General features: G+C 41.3%; 1 protein-coding gene across 1 annotated transcript; it reads left to right on the top strand.

Annotated features, from left to right (window-relative positions):
* The first annotated feature begins 1,963 nt into the window (after positions 1-1,963).
* LOC146570428 (LIM domain transcription factor LMO4.1-like) lies at positions 1,964-19,267 on the top strand. The gene is made up of 5 exons (XM_085278853.1): positions 1,964-2,180; positions 11,727-11,973; positions 16,928-17,024; positions 17,125-17,283; positions 17,731-19,267. Exons 2-5 carry the CDS (start codon positions 11,732-11,734, stop codon positions 17,737-17,739), a joined length of 507 nt encoding a protein of 168 aa, XP_085134979.1. The 5' UTR covers positions 1,964-2,180; positions 11,727-11,731; the 3' UTR covers positions 17,740-19,267.
* The last annotated feature ends 1,927 nt before the right edge of the window (positions 19,268-21,194 follow it).

Here is a 21,194-nt window from a genome sequence, read left to right as displayed (position 1 = left end):
AAAGGTGTTTGATTATGCAGATTTTCAGTCATCCAGTTTAGGGCGGTCTTATGACTCCTATGAATTGCATACCTGGGACCCTCCACCTTTTGTCTTAAAAATGAAGACTCCTCTTGGAGGAGATGTGAAATATCTTTACTAACTTAAACAAGCCCAGGTCCTTTCCTATTTAAAGCTCCCACAAAAAAATTAGTCTGCGCCGAAGATTCAGGCTAAATTTGGCAAAAGGGCATTCAGATCTAAAAACGTTTTTAAACAGCCCGAAGGCTGAAAATGCTGCGTCTGAATATTTGTTACCTCTGTTTTTTGGCCCGATAATTTAGAAAACACGCTCCTTTAAGGTAGTGCAGCTTCTTTGCACTTACCCCGCACGTGAGCACTTTGTCCAGCAGGGGTCGCGCTAGGCACGTTTATGCCACACCGAACGAAGCCCGGCTGTTTGCATGTGGCAGTAATTATAATCTCAGAGGTGTGCTCTTAAAGCATGATGTTTTTGATTGTGGTTTTAAGCCTCACGCTCTCTGCATGCTTTATAACTCCACTGACTAAACACACCTGGTCGGTTTAATAAAAATATTAACATAACCAGATAACCTGAAGACCTGAACCCGAGCAGTGTTTATCACAGCCCTCTGCAGGTGTGATGTATGACTCTGAACCCACAAGAGGCGCCCGCGCAGCTATAAATAACCACATAATTAAAGGTGTTGACAGGGAACTGACACTGTGGTTAGAGCTGCTCTCCCCGGAGCCCCCCTTTAGTTTAAAAAGCTTCACACACACTACAGATCCCCCCCTCCAACAACACCAGCGTCCTCAGAACAGGATCATGTTATTACCAGAGGAGGTGTTACATGTGAGGCTTGTCATGGTCTTATTGTGCATATACTAATGAATCTTCAGTGAAGGAGGGGAGACTTTTAATAAACTTAAAGTCAGAAATTAATTCCAAAGGTTCATAATTACCCTCATCCATAGACTGTATATAAAAGACAGGTGAAACGAACTTAAAATAATAATAATAATTATAAATATAATAGACATGCAGTTTACTTCCTTACTAATTTATTTCACTTCTTCTTTTCCTTCCTACCTTCCTTCTTTTCACTTTCATCCTTAAATCCTTATTTCTCTTGCTCCTATACCGTCCTTCATACTTTTCTACTTTTTCTCCTTTTTCTCATTCCCCCTTCAAACTTTCCTTTCTTACCTTGTTCCCAACTTTCTTTCTTCCTTCCTTCCTTCCTTCCTTCCTTCCTTCCTTCCATATTCCTTACTTTTTGAGTCCGTCTGTCACCCTTTATTCCTTCCTTCTTTTCTCTTTCTTCCTTATTTTCCATGTTCCTAATTTCCTTCCTTCATTCATTCATTACCTGTTGCTCTTTAATTTTTTCCTCCCCTGGTCCTTTCCATTTGAACTGTAATTTCCTTAATTTTTAACATCCTTTTATCCCTTCTTCCTAAATGCCTTCCTTTCTTCCCCTTAGCATCCTTCTCCATTCCTTCTTATACTTTCCTTCCTTCTTTGTTTCTTGGTCCTCTTGGACTCCTTTTATTTCAGGATTGGCTCTTCACATTCGAACAATAAATTAGAAACACGTCCATTAAACTACATAAATACATAAATAAAATTAGATTTAAATAAATATTATAAATAAATCTGGAGCAGAAAGCCTAACTCTTTAAGTTAAACTGATTTGAGTTATTTATTGATTCTGTTTTTATTTAGTAATAAATCCCTGTTGTTGTAAGAAGAATAATTTCTCTCTTGAAGCAAAGCGTCATGTGAATAAACGACTGTTTGCAGTCACAGTCAGGAGATAATTATGGCATATTTAGATTTTAGATCAGCAGTCATCCATCTTCCTGACCACAGGCAGGAACCACGCCCATTTCGTGACGCAGAGGAGGCGTGGCCTGGCTGGTTTAAATTGGGGAGGAGCGCTCCTCCGTGAACAGCTCAGTGCGCGAACAAAGCGCAGTAGGTGCAGGAGAGAGAAAAAGAAAGAGAGAGCGAGAGAGAGCTCAAACATCTGCAAGAAAAAAGCAGAAGACTGCATGGAAGAAGAGCGGAGAGGAGCTCCTTCACAGGAATACTGAGCCGAAAAGTTCCCAGCTGTTTGACCTTTGGCACAAACATTAGGTGGACGAACAGAGAGATTCAAGTTCAAAGCGCGGAGGTGAGTTCACGAACCTGAAAGGACTATTTTACTGTCAGCGGAATGAAATTAAACCAGACTGAAATATTTACCGCGATTTAAGCCTCAGATTTGATGTTTTCGTCTTTAATATTTACACTTTCTCAGACACATTTCTTTTCAGACAGCATTTTTAAAACTTCTGACTCTTCAGAAACAAGCAAACGCACAAACACAGTTTTATCTTTGCTCCAAACCGCATGATATTCTCAGAAAAGCATCAACACCGAGTCTTTATTTCACACTGCAGCATGACATTTACAACAGGCAGGGTCCAGGACATGAAGCCAAAGTCTTTCCAAGCTCATCCGCCCGTTTTTATTCTATGAAATGACAAAAATATGAAGTGAAAACAGGAATGTGCTGCTTCATTTATGTTCACAAAGTGATGAAGTGGAACCAGAGAATCTGCTTTGTCCTACCTTACTCTTTGATATAAGAAGTGTTTACATCATATCTCATCAGACTTGTAGGAACACACGTTCATTTTTGGTTATTTAAAAAGGACTGTGCACATGGATTTAAGTTTAGATGCTATAACACTGCTGTCCTCACTAACTTAATATATTCACCCACTTTTAAAACCAATCTCAGATCTCATTTAACCTTTTTTGTTAAACACAACTGCAGATTCAAACTAAAAACAAATAAAAAATGTTCATCCTGAGAGGCCAAGAGATAGTTGATATGATAGACTGTATATAAAAGATGGCAGTAGCCACTGTGACATCACTCATGGGTTAGTTGCTATAATCATTTTGGTGAAATCAAGTCGTTAGCCTATGAGCATCCTCTGTTTTATCGTCCTTTTTTCTTTAATTGCATCATAATTTATTAAAAATCATTTATTTATCATTTTTGGTAAATTTATTTATTGATTGATTTAATAATTTGGACAAAGTGTTGTTGGGTCGGAGATCGCAGGAGAAGCAGGTCGCCCCCTGCTGGTCATTATAAAGAGTGCAGGTTTAAGGTTCATAACTTCAGGTTTCAGATGTTTTACCCGGCCTGTGGTTTGTTTCTGGAGTTTCTGCTTCACATTGTGACTTTTATGGAACAAAACAGCCCGAGTAGGTTGGAACGACTCGGGCGTCATGTCCTGAAGTCTGTGTTTTTCATTTTCATGCCGCAGCGTGTAATAAATGCTCGGCACTGGTAATATTTTGGCTGGCTTTGTTTATGTGTCTGGTATGAAACATTTTGTGACTTTGAGCAAACACTCAGTTTTGTAAATGTAGTTTAAAAAATGTTTTGTGTTTTGTTTTTTTTTGTTTGTTGTTGTTTTTTTCAAAAGAAATTGGAAAACTTGTAGAAAAATGTGTTAGCAGATGTGGGCGAGTGTACTCTAACTCAGCACTACACACACTCTATTTAGAGCTCTTAATCGTTATCATCCCGATAACGATTTAAATCACAAAAATGTAACATTTTCTGTAAATTCTGTGAATCTCGGGCAGCTCGACTTGCGGGAAGTGTTTCCAGCGTTTCCACGTCATGTAGCTGGAGTCGAGTGTTTTAACCGACGCATGAAGCGATACATTTTTAGACATAAGTTGTAACGGCCGCCGTTTTCTTTGTGAGTATTTATTACACGGCGTGCTGCGGGGAAAAGCCTGTTCTAACGTTTGAGTCTAAGGTTTATTTTTTAGCACCCGGCGGCTCTTTTTTACTTCTCATCTGTAAATAATCTGCTCTTTCACGTGATTCAGTTTATTTTGAAAAGTCTCAACAGGATCTTGAGCTTAATTGTGAAAGGTTTATGTGGAACATAAACAAGCGGACACGCGATGGTGTTACCATCGTTGTTGCTAACCACAACGCATAAAAACAGGCGCTTGTCCGTCTCTAGTGTGGTTATATTAAATATAAGAGAAAGAGAGAACTTTAAGAAATTAATATAGCCGCTACAGTGACCATCAAAATAATGAAAAATATTTCCGTAAACAGTTTATTTTGCGACACCACGAAACAAATGATAGCGTAAAATGCAACGATAGACGTTTTTATATCGTCATCTGATATATATCGTTATATCCAACAGCCCTAACTGCCTGATGATTATACTGTTTTATAAATGAGTTTAAACAGAGAATACCCAAAAGCACATTTTCAAAAAGCTGTTTCACGACCTCTGCTGTAAGTGAATGACTTTTAATTCTGTGTAATGAATCGTTCAGAGAGGAAAATTACGCTCAAGTAAAATATCCGCTGACTTGTTCATTCAAACTTATGCTTTAATTCAGTTATTATAGCTAAATATTTTTATTCTGACTTCACAAAAATAACAAACACAAGCTTATGAATAAGAATCAAAATCAAATGATCAGAAAAGCTCCTAAAAATAAATAACTAAAAATCAAGAGTTGCAATAAATGTAAAAAACTATTGGCATGTATGCTTCATCCATCACTGTTGGTGTCAACGATGCTCTTTATAAAAAAGACATTATTGAAAAGTGAAGCCGCTTAAACCTGTTTTTTCTAATGACCAGCAGGGGGCGACTGCTCTGATTAAACAGTCTGTGCGAAAATGACGCAGTGTCTCTCAAGATCCTCATGATGAACTTATGATCTTGGTTTTAGGTCATATTAAAAACCGTGTTGTTAATTATAGGTCCCATTAAGAGCCAAAAAAGGCGGGAAAATACTCAGAACAGGACTTCACTAACGAGGGACATCACAGTGGCCATGTCCCTCTTTCATATACAGTAAACCTGCTGCATGCAGTGAACTTTCATCACGTCGTTACAGGCGTGTGTGTGTCGGTGTGTTTAAGTGATCTGAGCTGTACTCATTCAGCTCTCAGCACCACAGGAAAGTCTCTGTGGGAGAATCTGCAGGTTGTCTCTGAAACTGTTTTCCTAAACGAGCGACTGACTGAATAAATTTGACCAAATTTTTATTAAAAAGGATATTTCTATCAGCTCTTGCTTCTGCGGCAGAGCTGCGTCTTTTTAATTTGACTGAAACTGCGAGCAGGATCGCTGCTGCCACACGAACCCGTGCCCTCGGTGTTAATTAAAAAGAGGCCTGTTTTAATGAAACGGCACGTCTCTCTGTGAGAGTCTCAGGAGAAGAAACTGGATCTGTGTGACCGGCGCGCCCTCGCTCGGGCTCGTTTAGTCACTTTTACCCCCTCAGACTGAAAGCAGCTTATTTGTTAATTACACCTCTGAAGAGTGTGGAGGAGGCTTCACTGAGCTGCTTTGAAAAAAGAAGGAAGGAAGCACTTCATAATTTCAGAATAAAACAACTCGTGCACAGTTCGTCCTGTCAGCATCCAGCAGCTGTTAAAATGGCTGCAAACCATTCAGGGCATCCGTCCTTCGTTCCGTTTCTTTCTTTCATTTCTTCCTCCTATCCTGTCTTTTACTCTTACCCTTCCTTTTACCCTCCTTCTTTCTTCCTTCCTTTTCATCTTCTACTCTTATTCCCCTAGCTTTTCTTCTTACTTTCTTTACTTTACCTTCCTGTTTTCTTCTTTCTTTACTTTCTTCTCTTTCACTTCATTCCTTTTTTGTCCTTTCTGTCAATCATTATTTTCTTCTCTATTGTGCTTCCTTACCTATCTTCCTTGCATTTCCATTCACTCCTCCCTCCTTGCTTAGTTGTTTTGCTTTTCTTCCATTTATCAAGCCTTCATTCTCGCCTTTATTTCCCCTTTCTTTCTTCTATCCTTCCTTCCTTGTTTTCCTTTCTTTTTGAATACCCCATTTTCCTTCCTTTCTCTTCATTCATTTGTTTCTTTGTTCCTTGCTTCCCTGTCCTTATTTTTCCCCATCCTGCATTTTTACCTTTCTTCCTTACCTATCCCTTCCTCACTTTGCCCTTATTGTCTTACTTACTTGCCTCTATCCTTGTTATCTATCCTTTTTTCTTAGCTTGTGTCCTTGTTTTCCCCTTTCTTCTTTCTTTAGGTTCTCTCCTTTCTTCTACTGGAATTTCCTTTCTTTGCTCCTTTCTCCCCCCCAAATCTTTCCTTACATCTCACCACTGTCTTCTCTAAACCAAATAAGAAGCCAGTGGTGAGATGTCAGGACTGGGGTGATGCTGGAACCAGTAAAAAGCTGAAATACAGTCCTGATGGTCACAAGCTTAAATGGCAAATAACTATTAAGTGCTTAAATAAAAAATAAAAAATCAGGCAAACACAATTTAAATAGAATAAGAAACACTGAGTGAAAGAAATGATTAAAAAGATTGATTAAAAGGGAATATAAGCCACTCAAACTGGGAGTCCTGTGGACTGTGATGAATTACTAGATGACATATCAGCCATAACCTGATACGCCCTGTGACACATTATACTCTTAAACCCTTTCCTTTTAGACTAATTGAGGTCCTCCAATCTGCACAGAACGAAGATTTTTCTTAATATGAGGAACATCCGTCAACTGCCAGGAAAAAAAAAAAAGAGCTGTTGTCAACCCAATCAGCCTGAAACTGGATCTGATTCACCAGTTTGTGTCTCTTCATTAGCCCCTGTGTTTATTCACTGCTCCATCACACGCAGCTATTCCTTTACCGGCGATTCTTTAGGATTAAAGAGCTGCTAATAAAGAAAGAAAAAGCAAAGGTGGGAACAGTTCAGTTTGCTGGATGTGATCATAATGTTTGTGTGACGCTCAGCTTCACCGAGAAGTCACACAGATGTTCTGGCCAGCTTTCAGTCAGATTCCACTAACTACAGTCTGACACCAGAGCCAAACATCCGACCAAAAAGACTCGAAGATGAAGACTCGTTTGAAGAGCCAAGCTTCAGCGAGTGTTGTGGTGGTTCAGCGGCCATGCAGCAGAGCTCACCGGCAGCGGTTTGAAAGCACGTAGTGTTTGCTGCTGACACCCCGAGGGGAAGCTCAGAAAGTAAAGCCCACACAGGTGAGTGTGGAGCTGGAAATGACATGGTCAGACCTGCGTGTGCAGGAAGGAAGAATCGGAAGTCTGTGCAGCGTTTTATCAGGCTTTAGAGGAAACTAAGAAGTAGACGGGAAAGCTTTCAGCAGGAAACGACAAAATGACATTTCCGGCAAACAAAATGGGAAAATAAAAACCACCTGACTGCACCAAGGCAAAAATCTGTAAAACACTCCTTCTTCTTTACGAAATCACAATGCCATTCCAGAAGAAGTTCCACTTCGGGAAACACGTTCAGGAAACCACATGTCCTGTACATGTTACACAGCAGCAAAACCAGAAATATGTTTCAGAAATCACATTTCTGCAAAAAGGAACATTAAAAAAAGTAATTAATATTAGGAAAATATGAAAATAACAACAACACAGAAACCTAACGAGAGAATTGTTCAGGAAACACGACATTCCAGAACTTTTATGAGAATACAAAAACACAACAGTAAAGCATGACAAATGTTTCAGAACTGCAATGTTTCCAGAAAACCTTTCAGATAACTTGCAAACAAAAAAACATCACGCCCAGATTACACAACAAAGCAGATTTTCCATAAAGCATCCAGAAATTATAAAATAAAGCTTCTGGTAACATTCCAGAAGATGATAAAACATTCATGAAAACACAATGACTGAACCCAAAATGTGACAAACGTCCTGGTAAATATGGCAACATAATTACACTTTTACACAGAAGCAGCTTTTGTTTAGACAAAGATATTTACTTTCTGCAAATATATCGTACGACCTGCTGGGTATAAATCTGAGTATCTGTAGCCTGAAACGTCCCCGTCTCAGCAGTGAGACACGCTGAGGCTTTGTGTGCTGCAGGAGATGATTAAAAGCAGGATTTGCATTTTAATTGGATAAGAATTGTATCATAGAGGTTTTTGGCAGCTGTCTCGAATCTTCTCGAATTAACACAGGTGTTAGTGTGATGATTGCATTGGCCGCTGCTCCACAGTTTTGTTTTGGGAACGTTTGGACATTTTTCAGGTTAAAGAGCTGTGTGTGTGTGTGTGTGTGTGTGTGTGTGTGTGTGTGTGTGCACGTGTGTTCTTTTAAAGGTTTCAGACTCATTAACTGAGGTTTCTTATCCTTTTTAGTCTGCATATGAGCCGGTCAGGTCTGATTCACCACCTGAATGATATCCAGAGGACAGGGTTGTGTTTTGGATGCCACTGTAGAGGCAAACTCATGACGATGTACAGGTTTTCACTTTATTTCACAGGGGTGGGAGGGGAGCTGTTATGCTTTGCAGACTCGGGCCGCTAATTGATTTCACGGCTGGTGATGTGCCACCCAGAGGAATCTGGCACCAAAGACAGGAGACAGAAGGAGGAGAAAGAGATGTTTAGGCACACGGTCACATTAAAAACACCAAGTGGGAACAGATCCAGAATTATTGACCTTGTGATGACCTTTTGGATTTATGCTAACGGGAGAGTGAGGTCAGAGGTTGAACTTCAGGATAGGTTTAGTAATGAGTTGGTCAGCTATAAATGCTTTTGATCCTGGTTGGATGAAAAAGCCCACTGAGGCGGAAATGGCTCAGTTTCCATCAGTTTGTAGCTAATAACAGTTGGCGCTACATTATGACAATGATCAGTATACTTCACACTTATTGGACGTCACTTTAATTGCCTCCAAGTTGAGATTACTTTTACTTTCTTCTGATTGGGTGCCACTTGTAAACACATGTGGGTGTAGCTTCTGTCTCTCTGAGATGACCACATCAGGCACGTCCCTGTCTTTTGCTTTTACACCCCTGATAACTGGCTAAGAAGGAGAAAAATAGCTATCGAGACCAAAGCAGGGCAGCACGGTGGCGCGGTGGTTAGCACTGTTGCCGCACAGCAAGAAGGTCCTGAGTTCAATTCCATCATCAGGCCGGGGTCTTTCTGTGTGGAGTTTGCATGTTCTCCCCGTGTTTGCGTGGGTTCCCTCCGGGTACTCCGGCTTCCTCCCATCGTCCAAAGACATGCAGCTTGTGGGGATAGGTTAATTTGATAATCCAAATTGCCACTAGGAGTGAATGTGAGCGCGAATGGTTGTCTGTCCCTGTGTGTTGGCCCTGCGACAGACAGGCGACCTGTCCAGGGTGTACCCCGCCTCTCGCCCTACGACAGCTGGGATAGGCTCCAGCGCCCCCCGCAACCCTGAAAAGGATAAGCGGAAGCGAATGGATGGATGGAGACCAAAGCAGTTTATTTCTGCTGTTGAATTTGAACATGGGAGTCTATGGGGATTGACTCACAGGAACCTCAAGTGGGCATTTGAAGAACTGCAGCCCATGTAGCCCCAAATATCAGGGCAATGTACTGATTATATACAAAGTGAATTTAAAGTATACCAGTGATGCAGGTTTATGTAATCATTCTTGTCTTTCATTGTCAGCAGACACATGAAGAAGGACCCGTCGGTTCATTTCCAGCTTCTTTAATTCTATTTTTGGACTCTAATAAAGCAGCTTTGCATGATTCACAGTTCAAAATAACCCTATCTTATACTGGGCCTTCAATTCATCTTGTCTAAAACAAGCTATTCTGCATCCTCCCCCTTTAAGCAAGCTTTCTTCTGATTGGCTGCCCCTCATAAACCCATATGTGTAAGGTCTGACATCAAACAGAGCCAAGAGTAGAAAAAACAGTGACAAATGAGTGTTCCGCTCACAGGGATTACTTGTAGAAACACTGAGCTCATTATTTGAAATTTTGGACGTGTTTAATGTGAAAATCCAGCTTTGGAACAGGAGATTCATGGCAGGAAGTAGAGAGGGAAGCACAGAGCCCAGGTCCACAGATTTGAATGCAAACCCCCGACTGTGCACTGTTTAGTTTTATGTCTTTCTGGTAGAAAAAGTTGTCGGATTTAGTCACGCTTTGTGTCTGTGGTTTGTCCTGCTGTGCACTACAAGCTGTTTAAACACCTCGAGGAGAATTTAAGGCTAAAACGATGAGCTCGAGTTTTCACCCATTTCAAATGTAAAGGTTTCATTTGTGGATTAAATAAATGGCCTCACTTCTCATTCAGAGGATTGACTCATTCATGACTGAGCCGTCACTAATAAGAAGGTTTGGTCCCAGCGCGTGTGGCTGTTTGTGGTTTGAACGTAGCCTTGGGCTTCTTAACATGGTGTTCCTGTGGTTGATTAGAGCCAGGTGTCTACTCTAGAAAATGAGGGTATTGAGGGCAGCCCGCCTCGCCGCAGAGGACCAGCTGCTGCTTGCTGCAATCTCAAATGATCTTGTGGGAAGGCTAGTCGTAAAGCTAAACATGCCCTTGCTGAAATTAGACGCTCTGGAGGACAAATTGTGCTGCTGTTGCTCATTTGGAAAATGAAATCTAGCCCTGCAATTATTTTATGTTGTTGTTGGCCCTAATTATAAATCATGGAAGCGGCTGAAGAGGCAGTGTTGCTGACTCATTGCTGAGCGGCACACACACTGCTGTGGTTGTACTCAAAAGCAATATTATTCCCAGCTGTGCATGAAATCAGCTCAGTTCTGTAATGGAAAAACGAGAGTGAGGAGGAATATGCTGAATGCTGCCCGACAGTACATGTGTTTCCGTAATGTTTAAAAAGAGATGATGAAGGAAAGAATTAAATCAAGGCCCAGATCCTGCACAGATTCCCTGCTCACGGGGCTCGTTTATCAGGTTCAGAAGAGTGTGTGTGGTTTTGTTTTACCATCTTTGAGCTTGTTTGGGGATCGTTCTTATGTTTGTGTATTACATTCATATTCAAGGATATGCTCCTGCCTCATGCACTGTTTTATGAGCCTTTAATTATTCAGGTAAAAGTCTCACTCCATAAGTGGGCCCAGACCTCCCTTCAACCTGTCAAGCTCCTCTCAAACTGAGGGTAGACCCTGGGTCTACCCCAGCATCTCCTTCCATGCATTTCTTTTTGGTCTTGAGGAGCAGCGTCTGTACTCTGAGCTCCCACCCTCCTCTCTAATAGATATCCAATAGATAGATACCAGATACCCAACTTAGTCTCCAAACTAAGTACAAACACTAAAAACTGTGGCTACAGAAAAATATTCAACTTAGCGTTGTTTGGAGGAGAAGAAATATGTCATTAGTTGACAGTTGGTGTGTCAGAGGGCTTCTGGTGGTTATACAACAAGAGGCAGCTGTGGTACAGGAGGTAGAGCAGGTCATCTACCAATCAGAAGGTCGGTATTTCGATCAAGTATCCTTGGGAAAGAAACCAAACCCAGAGTTGGTCCTGATTCGCTCATTGGAGTGTGAATGCGTGTGAATGCTGGATGGAAAGCACTTGTGTGTAGAGAAAAGTGCTTGCGTGTGTGGGTGAATGAGACATGTTGTATAATGTGCTCTAAGTGCTCGAGTAGAAAAGAAGCATTTACAGCTAGTTTAGAAAAATATCATGGTCCAGTCCAATCCTGGTTTTCTCACCCTGCCATGCTGTCCCACACTGATCATCAGTTAGGTGGCAACAACTTCAAAATCTGAAAGTAATTATTAATATTAGAAAGTGAGTCGCAGCCTCAGGTTTGGAGTTAACATCACTGACACGCTTTTATTTGGTCTCATCTTTGACACCTTTTTTATATCTAACCTCCAATGGTTCCTCTTTCCTTTTACCCTCCAGTGGCGATGGTGAACAGCAGGGTGGAGGCACCCACAGTAGCGGTGATGGGCAGCGGCGGCGGGACAGCGGGCAGGTCGTGTGCAGGATGCGGGGGTCGTATCGCGGACCGCTTCCTGCTCTTCTCGATGGAGCGGTACTGGCACACGCGCTGCCTCAAGTGCTCCTGCTGCCACGCTCAGCTGGGCGAGTACAGCAGTACCTGCTACAGCAAAGGCGGCATGATCCTCTGCAAGAACGACTACATCAGGTGAGGCTTTTCAGAAACGTGAAACGTGTGTGTGTGTTAGTGTGTGTGAGGGAGGTGCAGGCAGGGGTTTTGTGGGCATCTCTAGGAAAAACTGAGGGCTGGATCTGGAAAGCTGCTGAGGAGGACCCTGAGACACAGCAGACTTTGTGCATCAGGCCAGTAATAATACAGCAGCCTCTCATGAAATAAATAAAGCTCTGACTGTACGGTCGGATTACGCCACAATCTGCAATAAGATACACTGAATAATCATGAGAGGTCTGCAGTGTGTTGGAGGAAATTCCACATTCGATCCAGCCGTAAAATGGGATGTTTATGCAGGTGCATATAAATGTCCCTGATTAGTATTCATGCGGTTTTTGCACTGGTGTGACTCCAAATTAGAAGCTGGACTCTCACAGGTTCCTATGCATTCATGACTGGCTCATGATTAAGCTCATTCAAACTCATCCAAACTGAAAAAGGCTTCACTGAAGGCAAAAATCTGCCTTTTACAAAACAGACTGGTCAGTCGAGTCACAATCAAACTATGATTCTAAACTAACAGGGAGCTCTTCAGTTGTTGAATGCTGCTTTTTTTTTTTTTTTTTTTTTTTTTTTTTTTTTGACAGCTTCGGGAACGTGTGCCAAGTCGATACACCAGTTTGGTCTCAGGAAGCTCAGGTGCTGAGATGTGATGGCTTCTCATGTTAGAACCTGCAGTTCCTCTAGTGACCACTTGAGGCTGGCTCAGGCACTGAATCAGCCCCATAGACTCCTGTGTCAATGTGTCTAACTTTAGAGCAGAAATAAACATGTTTACAGCCTTCTACAAAAATACCTTTGGTTTCTATCACTATTCTCTCGTTGTTAGTAACTATACATGTTTTTGGAATGTGCCCGTTCAAGCTACAAAATACAAAACCTCAAAGCAGTGCAAGCTAGCATGTTGGCAGTGTCCATTTTTTATATACAGTCTATGATTCCTGGTCATTGTAGCACCCTCTAGTGGTCAAGACTTTACTGTGGTTCGTCCAAAATAAGATTAGTGATCCCATGAGCTACGTTTTGTTTTATGAATGCTGCTTTGTGATGTCACTTCTAGGGCTGGGCCATATCATACTGTTCACAGTAATACCGGTATAATGTCGGGCAAACGATAAGAAAATGAAATATTGTGATATAATATGGGTAAAACACACATGTGCAGTGCCTTTGTTTTCATATGCACATGGCGGAAAAAGCATGACGGCGACAGAGAATGAGAAGGGCGAAAGCGGATCGTTAAATGAAACAGATGAACCAAAATTGGTTTGTAAAATGCTGCAACTTCAGTGGTGTGGAACTGGTTTAGCTTTCGCCCGTCAGATACACAACAAAGCACTATTTTTGGTAGAGCATGCTAGCGGGCCGTCGTTATTACGTGTTGTTTGGAAAAGACAGCACACTTAAAATCAATCCTTTGATTTTTCTGAAAATCGACAGGTCCCCTTATAATCCCGTGTGCCTTATGTATGAATTCTGGTTGTGTTTACTGACCTCGAAACGATTTTATGTCGTACACGGCGCTCGAAAATCTGTCAAATGTTTCAGTACGACTTTGCTAAGCTATGAACCCGCACCGCTTGATGGACTGTCGGAGCATTGCGGCTATCGTAGGCAGGAGCCTCGCAGAGTGATACGTACTGTGCTTCAACATAATATTACCGTATTGTGTGTGTATAACCACTTTTTAAGTTTTGTGGATATTATACATGGTTATGCTGAGGATCTGTCAGCCAGTTTCCACTGGAAATGCCTTTTGGTTAAACTGTCAGCAAGGATTTTGCATTTGCACTGTTAATTTTTTATATAACTTTAATGCACATAAAAAACAGCTGCTTGTTTAAGTGAAAATACGTTGATGTTTTTGGGGTTTTTTGCACTAATAAAGTTGTGGAGTTGTAAAGCATTTTGTCTAGTGTCAATTATATCGTCAGTTTAGAGCTGGGCGATAGAACAATAACGATATGTATCGCGATATAACTTTTTCTCGATAGAAAAATTAAACTATCGCGATAGACCTCGCCGCTCTTGTCCTCTTTTAAAAAAAAAAAAAAAAAAAAAAAAGGTCAGCCAATCCAAATTAAGTAGCGCAGAGCCGAACCAATCAACCAATCACAGCCGCAGCGTCACGTCACGTGACTTGTTACGTACAGCACAAGTGCCAAGCCGCACATGTGTATTTGTTTGGGAAGCAGCCAGCCACCGTACCGCCCGGGTAATGGAGGAAATGAGTGTGCCGACTAGAAAAACAGAGAAAACGCAGCGTCAAAGGTGTGCGCATTTTTTGACGTCACACTGTGCGCCACGTTATTGTTTCGGTGAAATGAATTTCTACAATACTGTTACTGTTAATTCTACTCTCTGCAGTGTTTAAATACTTACACATACACACAGTTACTGTCCCTCCACACATACGACTCGGTTCTGCTTCTATGCCCCAGCTTTGTTTACTTTTTCCCACCGAGGCTTCTAGACTTCTGATTGGCCAACATTTCTGCACGGTTAGGAATCTAGCGCCACCTGCTGCTTTGGCATGTTCATAGCAGCGTTTTCCTTCATTTCTGCCTTTATGTGTGGACGGGATTATTTTTTAAAACGAAAACGGAAAATCTCCGTTTTCAAAAATACCCGTGTACGTGTGGACGTAGCCTCAGTCTCTGACTGGAAGCGCTAATTCGTCATTCGGCTTTTGTCAGACTAAAGTAACTGTTAAAACTGTTTGAAAAGCTCAGCTATACAACAAGGAGAGATTGAGAATTTCCTTTTAGTTCTCAGTTTATTTGATATTGACAAAAGTTAGTCAATTTTGTCTGTTATTCTGTAAAACAAACTAAGATTTATTTTTAGAATTAATATTTTGTTTCTAAGTTGAATTGACAATTTAGTAGTCTGTTTCGTTTGTTCTATTTTGAAACTTAAACGCTTTAGCGGCTGCCTTTTGTGTAGTTTGCAATATTTGCCTTTATTTATCTGAAAAAGTCTCATGTTTCTTAAGTACATCTACCCTGTTGAACTTATTATGGGAAACAAATATTTAAATAAAAACAAGCTGCTGATTATTTCACATTTTACTTGTGAGCAACGGCACATTTAAATCTTACAAATATAGTTATTTGGCTTATATCGTGATAGATATCGTTATCGCCTGAAATGAAAAAAACATATCGTGATATGAAAAAATCTTATATTGCCCAGCTCTACGTCAGTTATATCGTTATTGCAAATTTTCAAATGTATGTCGTGATAAATATTTTTTGTCATATCGCCCTGGTCTAGTCACTTCCTATTTTGCCTTTTTTGATTGGCTGAATGCTTTTGAATAGATTTTTTTTTTTTTTTTTAATTCAGCTCATGGCTTTTGTTACTCTTGTGGAAATTGAAGTCATGTGTGCTTTTAACTCCACCAATACCTCTTATTTTTGGCCCAATCAGCAGTGATGGAGCACTTGAGAAGCAGTCCAGTCAGTGTGAAAGCTCTCCTGCTTTGATGGCTTTTGAGAACCAGCGTACATTTTGATTGGCTTGAAAGCCAAATGTTCACAGCATCATGTGGCCGTTTTGTACTGATGTTCAAGTGCTAGCTTTTTGGCACCTGACACCAGACCTAATTTTCACAAAAAAACAAACAAAAAAAACCCTGCGTGTGTTTCCAGCCGCAAACGAGCTGAAGAAACGTCTGATTTAAATCCACTCTGGACTTCCAGTGCCACTCCAGAATTACAGCCGCCTCAGATTTCTCGCTTGGCAGCCGTTTGTTCCGTTCTGTGGCAGGAGTGCAAATAAAGAGCTCAAAATATGTATAAATAGTCCTACAGTGGATTTCGGCTAATTTGTGTTTGAGTGGGGAGGACCTCCAACCGCCATCCATCCCATGAACTCAAAGCTACAGACACTGACCAACAGACAGGAAAGCCATGGCTAAATTATCCAAACCTTGAGCTGAGGTGGACTTACCTAAGGTCTGGTTTGGGGTCGAGTCCTTAGATTCGTCATGCTGCTAAAGAAAGATGAGCCTTAACTGAGACTCGGGAGGAGTGTGTGTGTGTGTGTCTGAGGGTTAATTAAGGAGGACAGGGATCCTCTCAGGCACACTCATTAAATGACTGTTTGGATTAAGATAAAAAATTCATTACTCTGTGGAGTCATTGAAAGGGGAAGACAAAGAAAGAGGGAGAAAGAGAGAGACGCCAAAGTGGTCAAGTGAGTATCGCGGGGTTTCACGTGTAGCTTTAATGATGACAGCAGCTTCCTTTAAAGGTTCAACACAGGCACTGACCTTCCTCCAGGTTCAGACTGATGAGGACCGGCTGCTGTGTGCCGCCACACTGAAACGACCCGGAGCCGATACCCTCTCATTGGACCTTTTATGGGTGCTAAATACAGACTATATATAACTGATGCATGAAGACTTAAAACCATTTACAGCTTTAATCACAAACTTTTGTTATTACCCTTCTGCCCAAGCTTCAGTGGTGCCAACATGCTGTGTTTATATAAGGCAGGGGTGTCAAACATAAGGGCTGGAAGCCAGAATCTGCCTCACAAAGACTCTAATCCGGCCTGCTGGACTGCTTTTGAAAATATGAAGGAGGTCATAGGTTATTCTACAGTAAAACCTTCAGTTTTATAATAACTATAGGAGTCTTTTCTGTAATTTTATACATTATTTCTTACACTTGAAGCCCAAAGACTCATCTGACAGATTTCTTTCCTTTACTACATCAGCATGTAGAAAAACTGACATTTACTGCTGTGATGGCAACTTTTTTCTGGCATTAAGATATCTTGACGTATTTGGTGGCATTGAACTTATGTCTTAACATTTCAACATTTCACAGGTACCTGAAATAGTAGAGATGGGATTTGAGAACCCACGACATCTGCTTTATGGCTGTTGTGTTGATGCATGACTGTTTGGTTTCATGTGCAGGCTGTTTGGACACAGTGGAGCCTGCAGCGCTTGTGGACAGTCTATACCTGCCAGCGAGATGGTGATGCGAGCACAAGGCAGCGTTTACCACCTGAAGGTGAGCGTGATCTTCTACCAGTCCAGCGTTGTCAACCTTACATGTTTTCATCTTTTCAGACCGGTGAAACTTTTAATCCAATTTATTTGTTTTTCTTTAGTGTTTCACGTGTGCAACATGCAGGAACCGCCTGGTTCCCGGCGATCGCTTCCACTATGTCAACGGGACAATCTTCTGTGAGCACGACCGGCCGGGAGGAGGCCTGCTCGGCGGACACTCAACTCCACTGCAGGGCAACAACATCATGTCTGACCAGAAGGTGAGAGGCAGTTTCTGGACTAAGACTTTTTTGAACAGTGACATCATTTTCATTCAGGAAGATTTTCATGAAGCAAAAATGTGAGCTTAACTGCTGATGAATTGGCGAGTATTTTTTGCTCCATCCCCCTTTTTTCAGAGGCTTAAATAGAGGTTGATAGTTCAGTCAAAAGTTGCTTCATCAGCAGCTGAGAGTAATTTTCTCCGTGTTGGGGAGAAGATCTGGAGATGATTCAAAATGTGGTGTTTGCACCTGGAAGTAGTTTATGTGGACTAACAACATGCAGATAAAAAAAGAGTTCTTAATGAAAATGAAACAGACCAATCCAGTGGATTGGAATTTTGTTTTGTTGTTTTCCAGTCAGTTTAACTTTAATGCAGACTCATGGATGTTTATCCAAGCTGGTGATTGGTTTGGTTTATAACCTCTTCTCTTTACCATCTACAGGTCTGCTGAGGAAGAGGATGGAAAACCAAATGTGTGCCTTCTCCCCCACCTTTTTCCTCTTCACCTTCTCCCCCTCGCTGTAAATCCCACCGCTGGTCAACCTCCCTCTGATCTCGTGGACCCTTGCCGCTGGTTCAGATTTTAACTTCCCAACAGACTCTGAAGATGACGAGGAGTAAAATCTGAAAGAGGTCTGTTGGGATTTCACTGATTAGCTGTGGCCTGGCTGAAAGAGGAAAAGTGGAACTGTCCCATTTGTGTGATTTTAATTTTCCCAGCCAGCCAGTTACTGTGGACATTGAATGAGGAGAAGACAATGAAAGCAATGTGACTCCTGCAGGAGGTGAACTATATTTGACCACATATTTGAGTAAAACTCGTTTGGGTCTGTTGTGTCGTCATTTTAGCTACTCGACGTTTCCTTCGACACGCTGAGAGACACCTGGACACCATAACATCTGTACTGACTTAAAGACGTGTACTTCTCTGTGAAATATTCACATTTTAGCGAGTTAGTGAAGAGAAATTGCTCCCTAGTGGCAGTGTGAATGTCACAGACAATGGGATTGATTTCTCCATGAATTTTAAGTCTGTCTTTTCCCAGTTAAATCAGCTCGTTCTCCTCCACATGTCTCATATCAGTGACTCTGTATGACCTGTTTTAGTCTGTGCAAGCTGCTTTGCAACCCACCTCCACCTGAGCTTCTCTTTTTAATGCCGTTTCTGACTTTTTCAGTGTCATATCTGCTGACATTGATACCTGCTCTGTTCTATATGTGAAGGGAGATGTACTGCCATATATATATAAATGACTACAAATGGAAACCAAGAACAGTCGTCTTTTGACTGTAGTGTCAAAAACAAGGACGGACCCTTTATTTAACTTACTTTATTAAAGACTGGCTTTGATTTTTAATTCTTCCTGTTCTCAGGAAGAAGCTACTATCACTGAGTTTCTGTTGTGGAATAAAACATCAGCTTATGCATATGTGCAGTTCCTGGCTCCCAAGGTGAGTCAGTCCCTATACACTCCCATGTTATAATGTCCAACTTTGAAGCAGTTTTCTCCTAAATAACAGGTGTACGGTGGGGTTCATTTGTTTATAGCTGTTTGGATTTTATTGAGGCTTAAAATAACTGGCTTGCTCACTTTTAGCTGACAACGTGGCACAGCACCTTCTCCTCCAAATATGGTCACTTCCAGCTCCAGAAAACCAACATGGCGGAGGCCAAAGAATGATAAAGTTAAAGTTACAACAGTGGGTGACATGGCAGTGGCCAAGTCCAACTTTTCCTTCTACTAAGAAGAATTAAGAGTGTGAAGGTAATACTCTTTTAGCAAAACAATGTTTATGTTGTTGTTGTTGTACTGATGGCATTAGTGCTGTGGAAGCTTTACCATGTGAACCATTGTAGGATAAAGTTATAGTGCGCTAAAGTTGATTCCACCTGTCTCCGTGTGCTGATGGCGATTAATAAAACAGCTAAGACTGATTATTTGAATAAAGACTCATCTGACAGTCTGAGTTAACCACAATCTGTGCCACAGTTTCATTTTTTAATTTTGTTGCCTCATCTCCAGTAAACATGATAACAACAAAGTAAAAATGCTAACATTCTTTATTGATTTAGGAAACTGTATTTAAAGAAATATTAAAGCAGGCTTTGATATTTATCTCCTATCATGTTTGCCCTCGATGTTCATGTCATACAGAGTAGATGAACCCTGCCTAATTTTCGTTATGTGGCTCAGCCAATCAAAAGGAAATGGGAAGGGGGGGTAAAAATACAGTGTTTCACTGTTTTGTTTTTCTATTTCTGGCTCTGTGTGATGTCATGATGATGGAATGAGCCCTGCCCACTTCTCTTTACATGGTCCAGCCAATCAGAAAAAAGTTGAAAGGGTGGACTTGTTTGAGCGATGCTGCACTATGGACCAAAATAAGATAGTTTAGGCTTCAGGATGCTCTAAATACTCAGTTTCAGAGAGGTTTTACTGCTCTAGGATCTTTGCAATATCATAAAAATGGAATCAGTTCCGCCTACATCTGTTTACGTGGGACAACAGAAGGATGGGAGGAGCTAAAACAGCAGCTAAAACCGCTCAATACTCACTTTCAGACAGGTTTTTCTGCTCTTGGATCCGTGTGATGTCAGAGGGAGAATATCCCTAATATGGCCACCTCAGCCACAGAAGCTTCATCGCCCTGCAGTCTGGACCTTCTGTTTCTGAAGGGCAGTCCTTCAGAAGTGGTTGGGCAGTATGTTTGTTGGCATGATCACAAAGCAGCCTAACCAAGCTTCAGTTAGTTCTTTGTTTTTAATGTCAAACTGCACAAACAGTCATCCTCAAGCACTCTGTAGATATTTTTTATATGTTGTAGTTTGAAGTTAAATTTTTTCTCAGTACATAAGCGAAACAAGAAAGTCAAGATTCTAGAAACATAGTCATTTCTACACAGGTAAAAATTTCTCTTAGATCAACTAGGAGCACAGCTGCTACTGGGCGTAGCACGGCAGCACCCATGATGTACCTTTTTCCTAGGATGCTGTATGAAAGAAGTATCATCTGGAACATGTTTAAGCTTCATGCAGTAACCGTGTTTGGAAAGATTACTCAGCTGCAGTGACATATACTGTGTAGTTTAAATGTTTACTGCAGTACTGTTCACATTTTTACTCTTTATACTGACGTGTTTTCATTGTGCTGACATTCTCTCTGCTGCAGTACAAACCATCATTTCTCTGTTGATTCTTGAGTATTTGGAGTTCTTTCAGAAGAACTAATAATAATAATAATAATAATTCAGTCATTCGACTCACATGTGACAAGTGTGTGATTGGGCTAAAGAGCTAGCTCTGGCTGCCTGAGACTGAGGGGTAAGTAGGGGAGAAACGCTTGTGGTTCTCAGACAAACATGGCTGATTACCCACAGGAATGGGATTTCAAAGGCCTGAGCTGAGGCCATTACAGAAGCAATTAAAGTGGGATGCGCTGGAGGCCTACGCGGGCTTTAGCTGCACTCCAGTGTTGCAGCCTAATGAGGCCTAATCTGGTGAGCTGGTCTAATTAAAAGGGAGGGTTGTTTTTTCCTGTGGGCTCCAGGCAGCCAGCAGTTTGTGGTCTCCATAGTTGTCTGAAACAAAATAAAAAAATAAAATACAAGAGCGAAGACTTACATTGTTTTCAGCCATAAAAACGTTCGGATTCCTCTTTTCTGTGTCCCTTCAAATTAAAACTTTTTTTACATGCTCTCTGATCCTTCCAGGCTCTCGGCTCTGATTGCTTTCTGGCATGAAAAGTGCCTTTAAATTAGCCTTTTTAAATCTTTTTGGCATAGAAACTACAAGATCATCTCTTCCACGCTAATTTTGGGATCTCTCGTCCCCCTTTTTTTCCCCCTGTATTGTTTTATGCAGCTTTCTGTGGAGCTAAATTAAAGGCTGGAAGTGAGGCACACAGA

This window comes from Mchenga conophoros, linkage group LG7 (genome assembly GCF_057382185.1).
Source record: "Mchenga conophoros isolate Kocher_MC1m ecotype Shallow Benthic linkage group LG7, M_conophoros_male_GT1.1, whole genome shotgun sequence".
In the NCBI taxonomy this organism is placed as follows: Eukaryota; Metazoa; Chordata; class Actinopteri; order Cichliformes; family Cichlidae; genus Mchenga; species Mchenga conophoros.
The sequence above is the reverse complement of the archived record's forward strand: the minus strand, read 5'-3'. Positions and strand labels throughout refer to the sequence as shown.

Excerpts from the sequence above, each read along its gene's own strand:
- LOC146570428 (XM_085278853.1), top strand. The coding sequence starts at position 11,732 with ATGGTGAACAGCAGGGTGGAGGCACCCACAGTAGCGGTGATGGGCAGC. Across the intron at positions 11,974-16,927 it reads TGCAAGAACGACTACATCAG|GCTGTTTGGACACAGTGGAG; the intron begins GTGAGGCTTTTC and ends TTTCATGTGCAG. Across the intron at positions 17,025-17,124 it reads GCAGCGTTTACCACCTGAAG|TGTTTCACGTGTGCAACATG; the intron begins GTGAGCGTGATC and ends GTTTTTCTTTAG.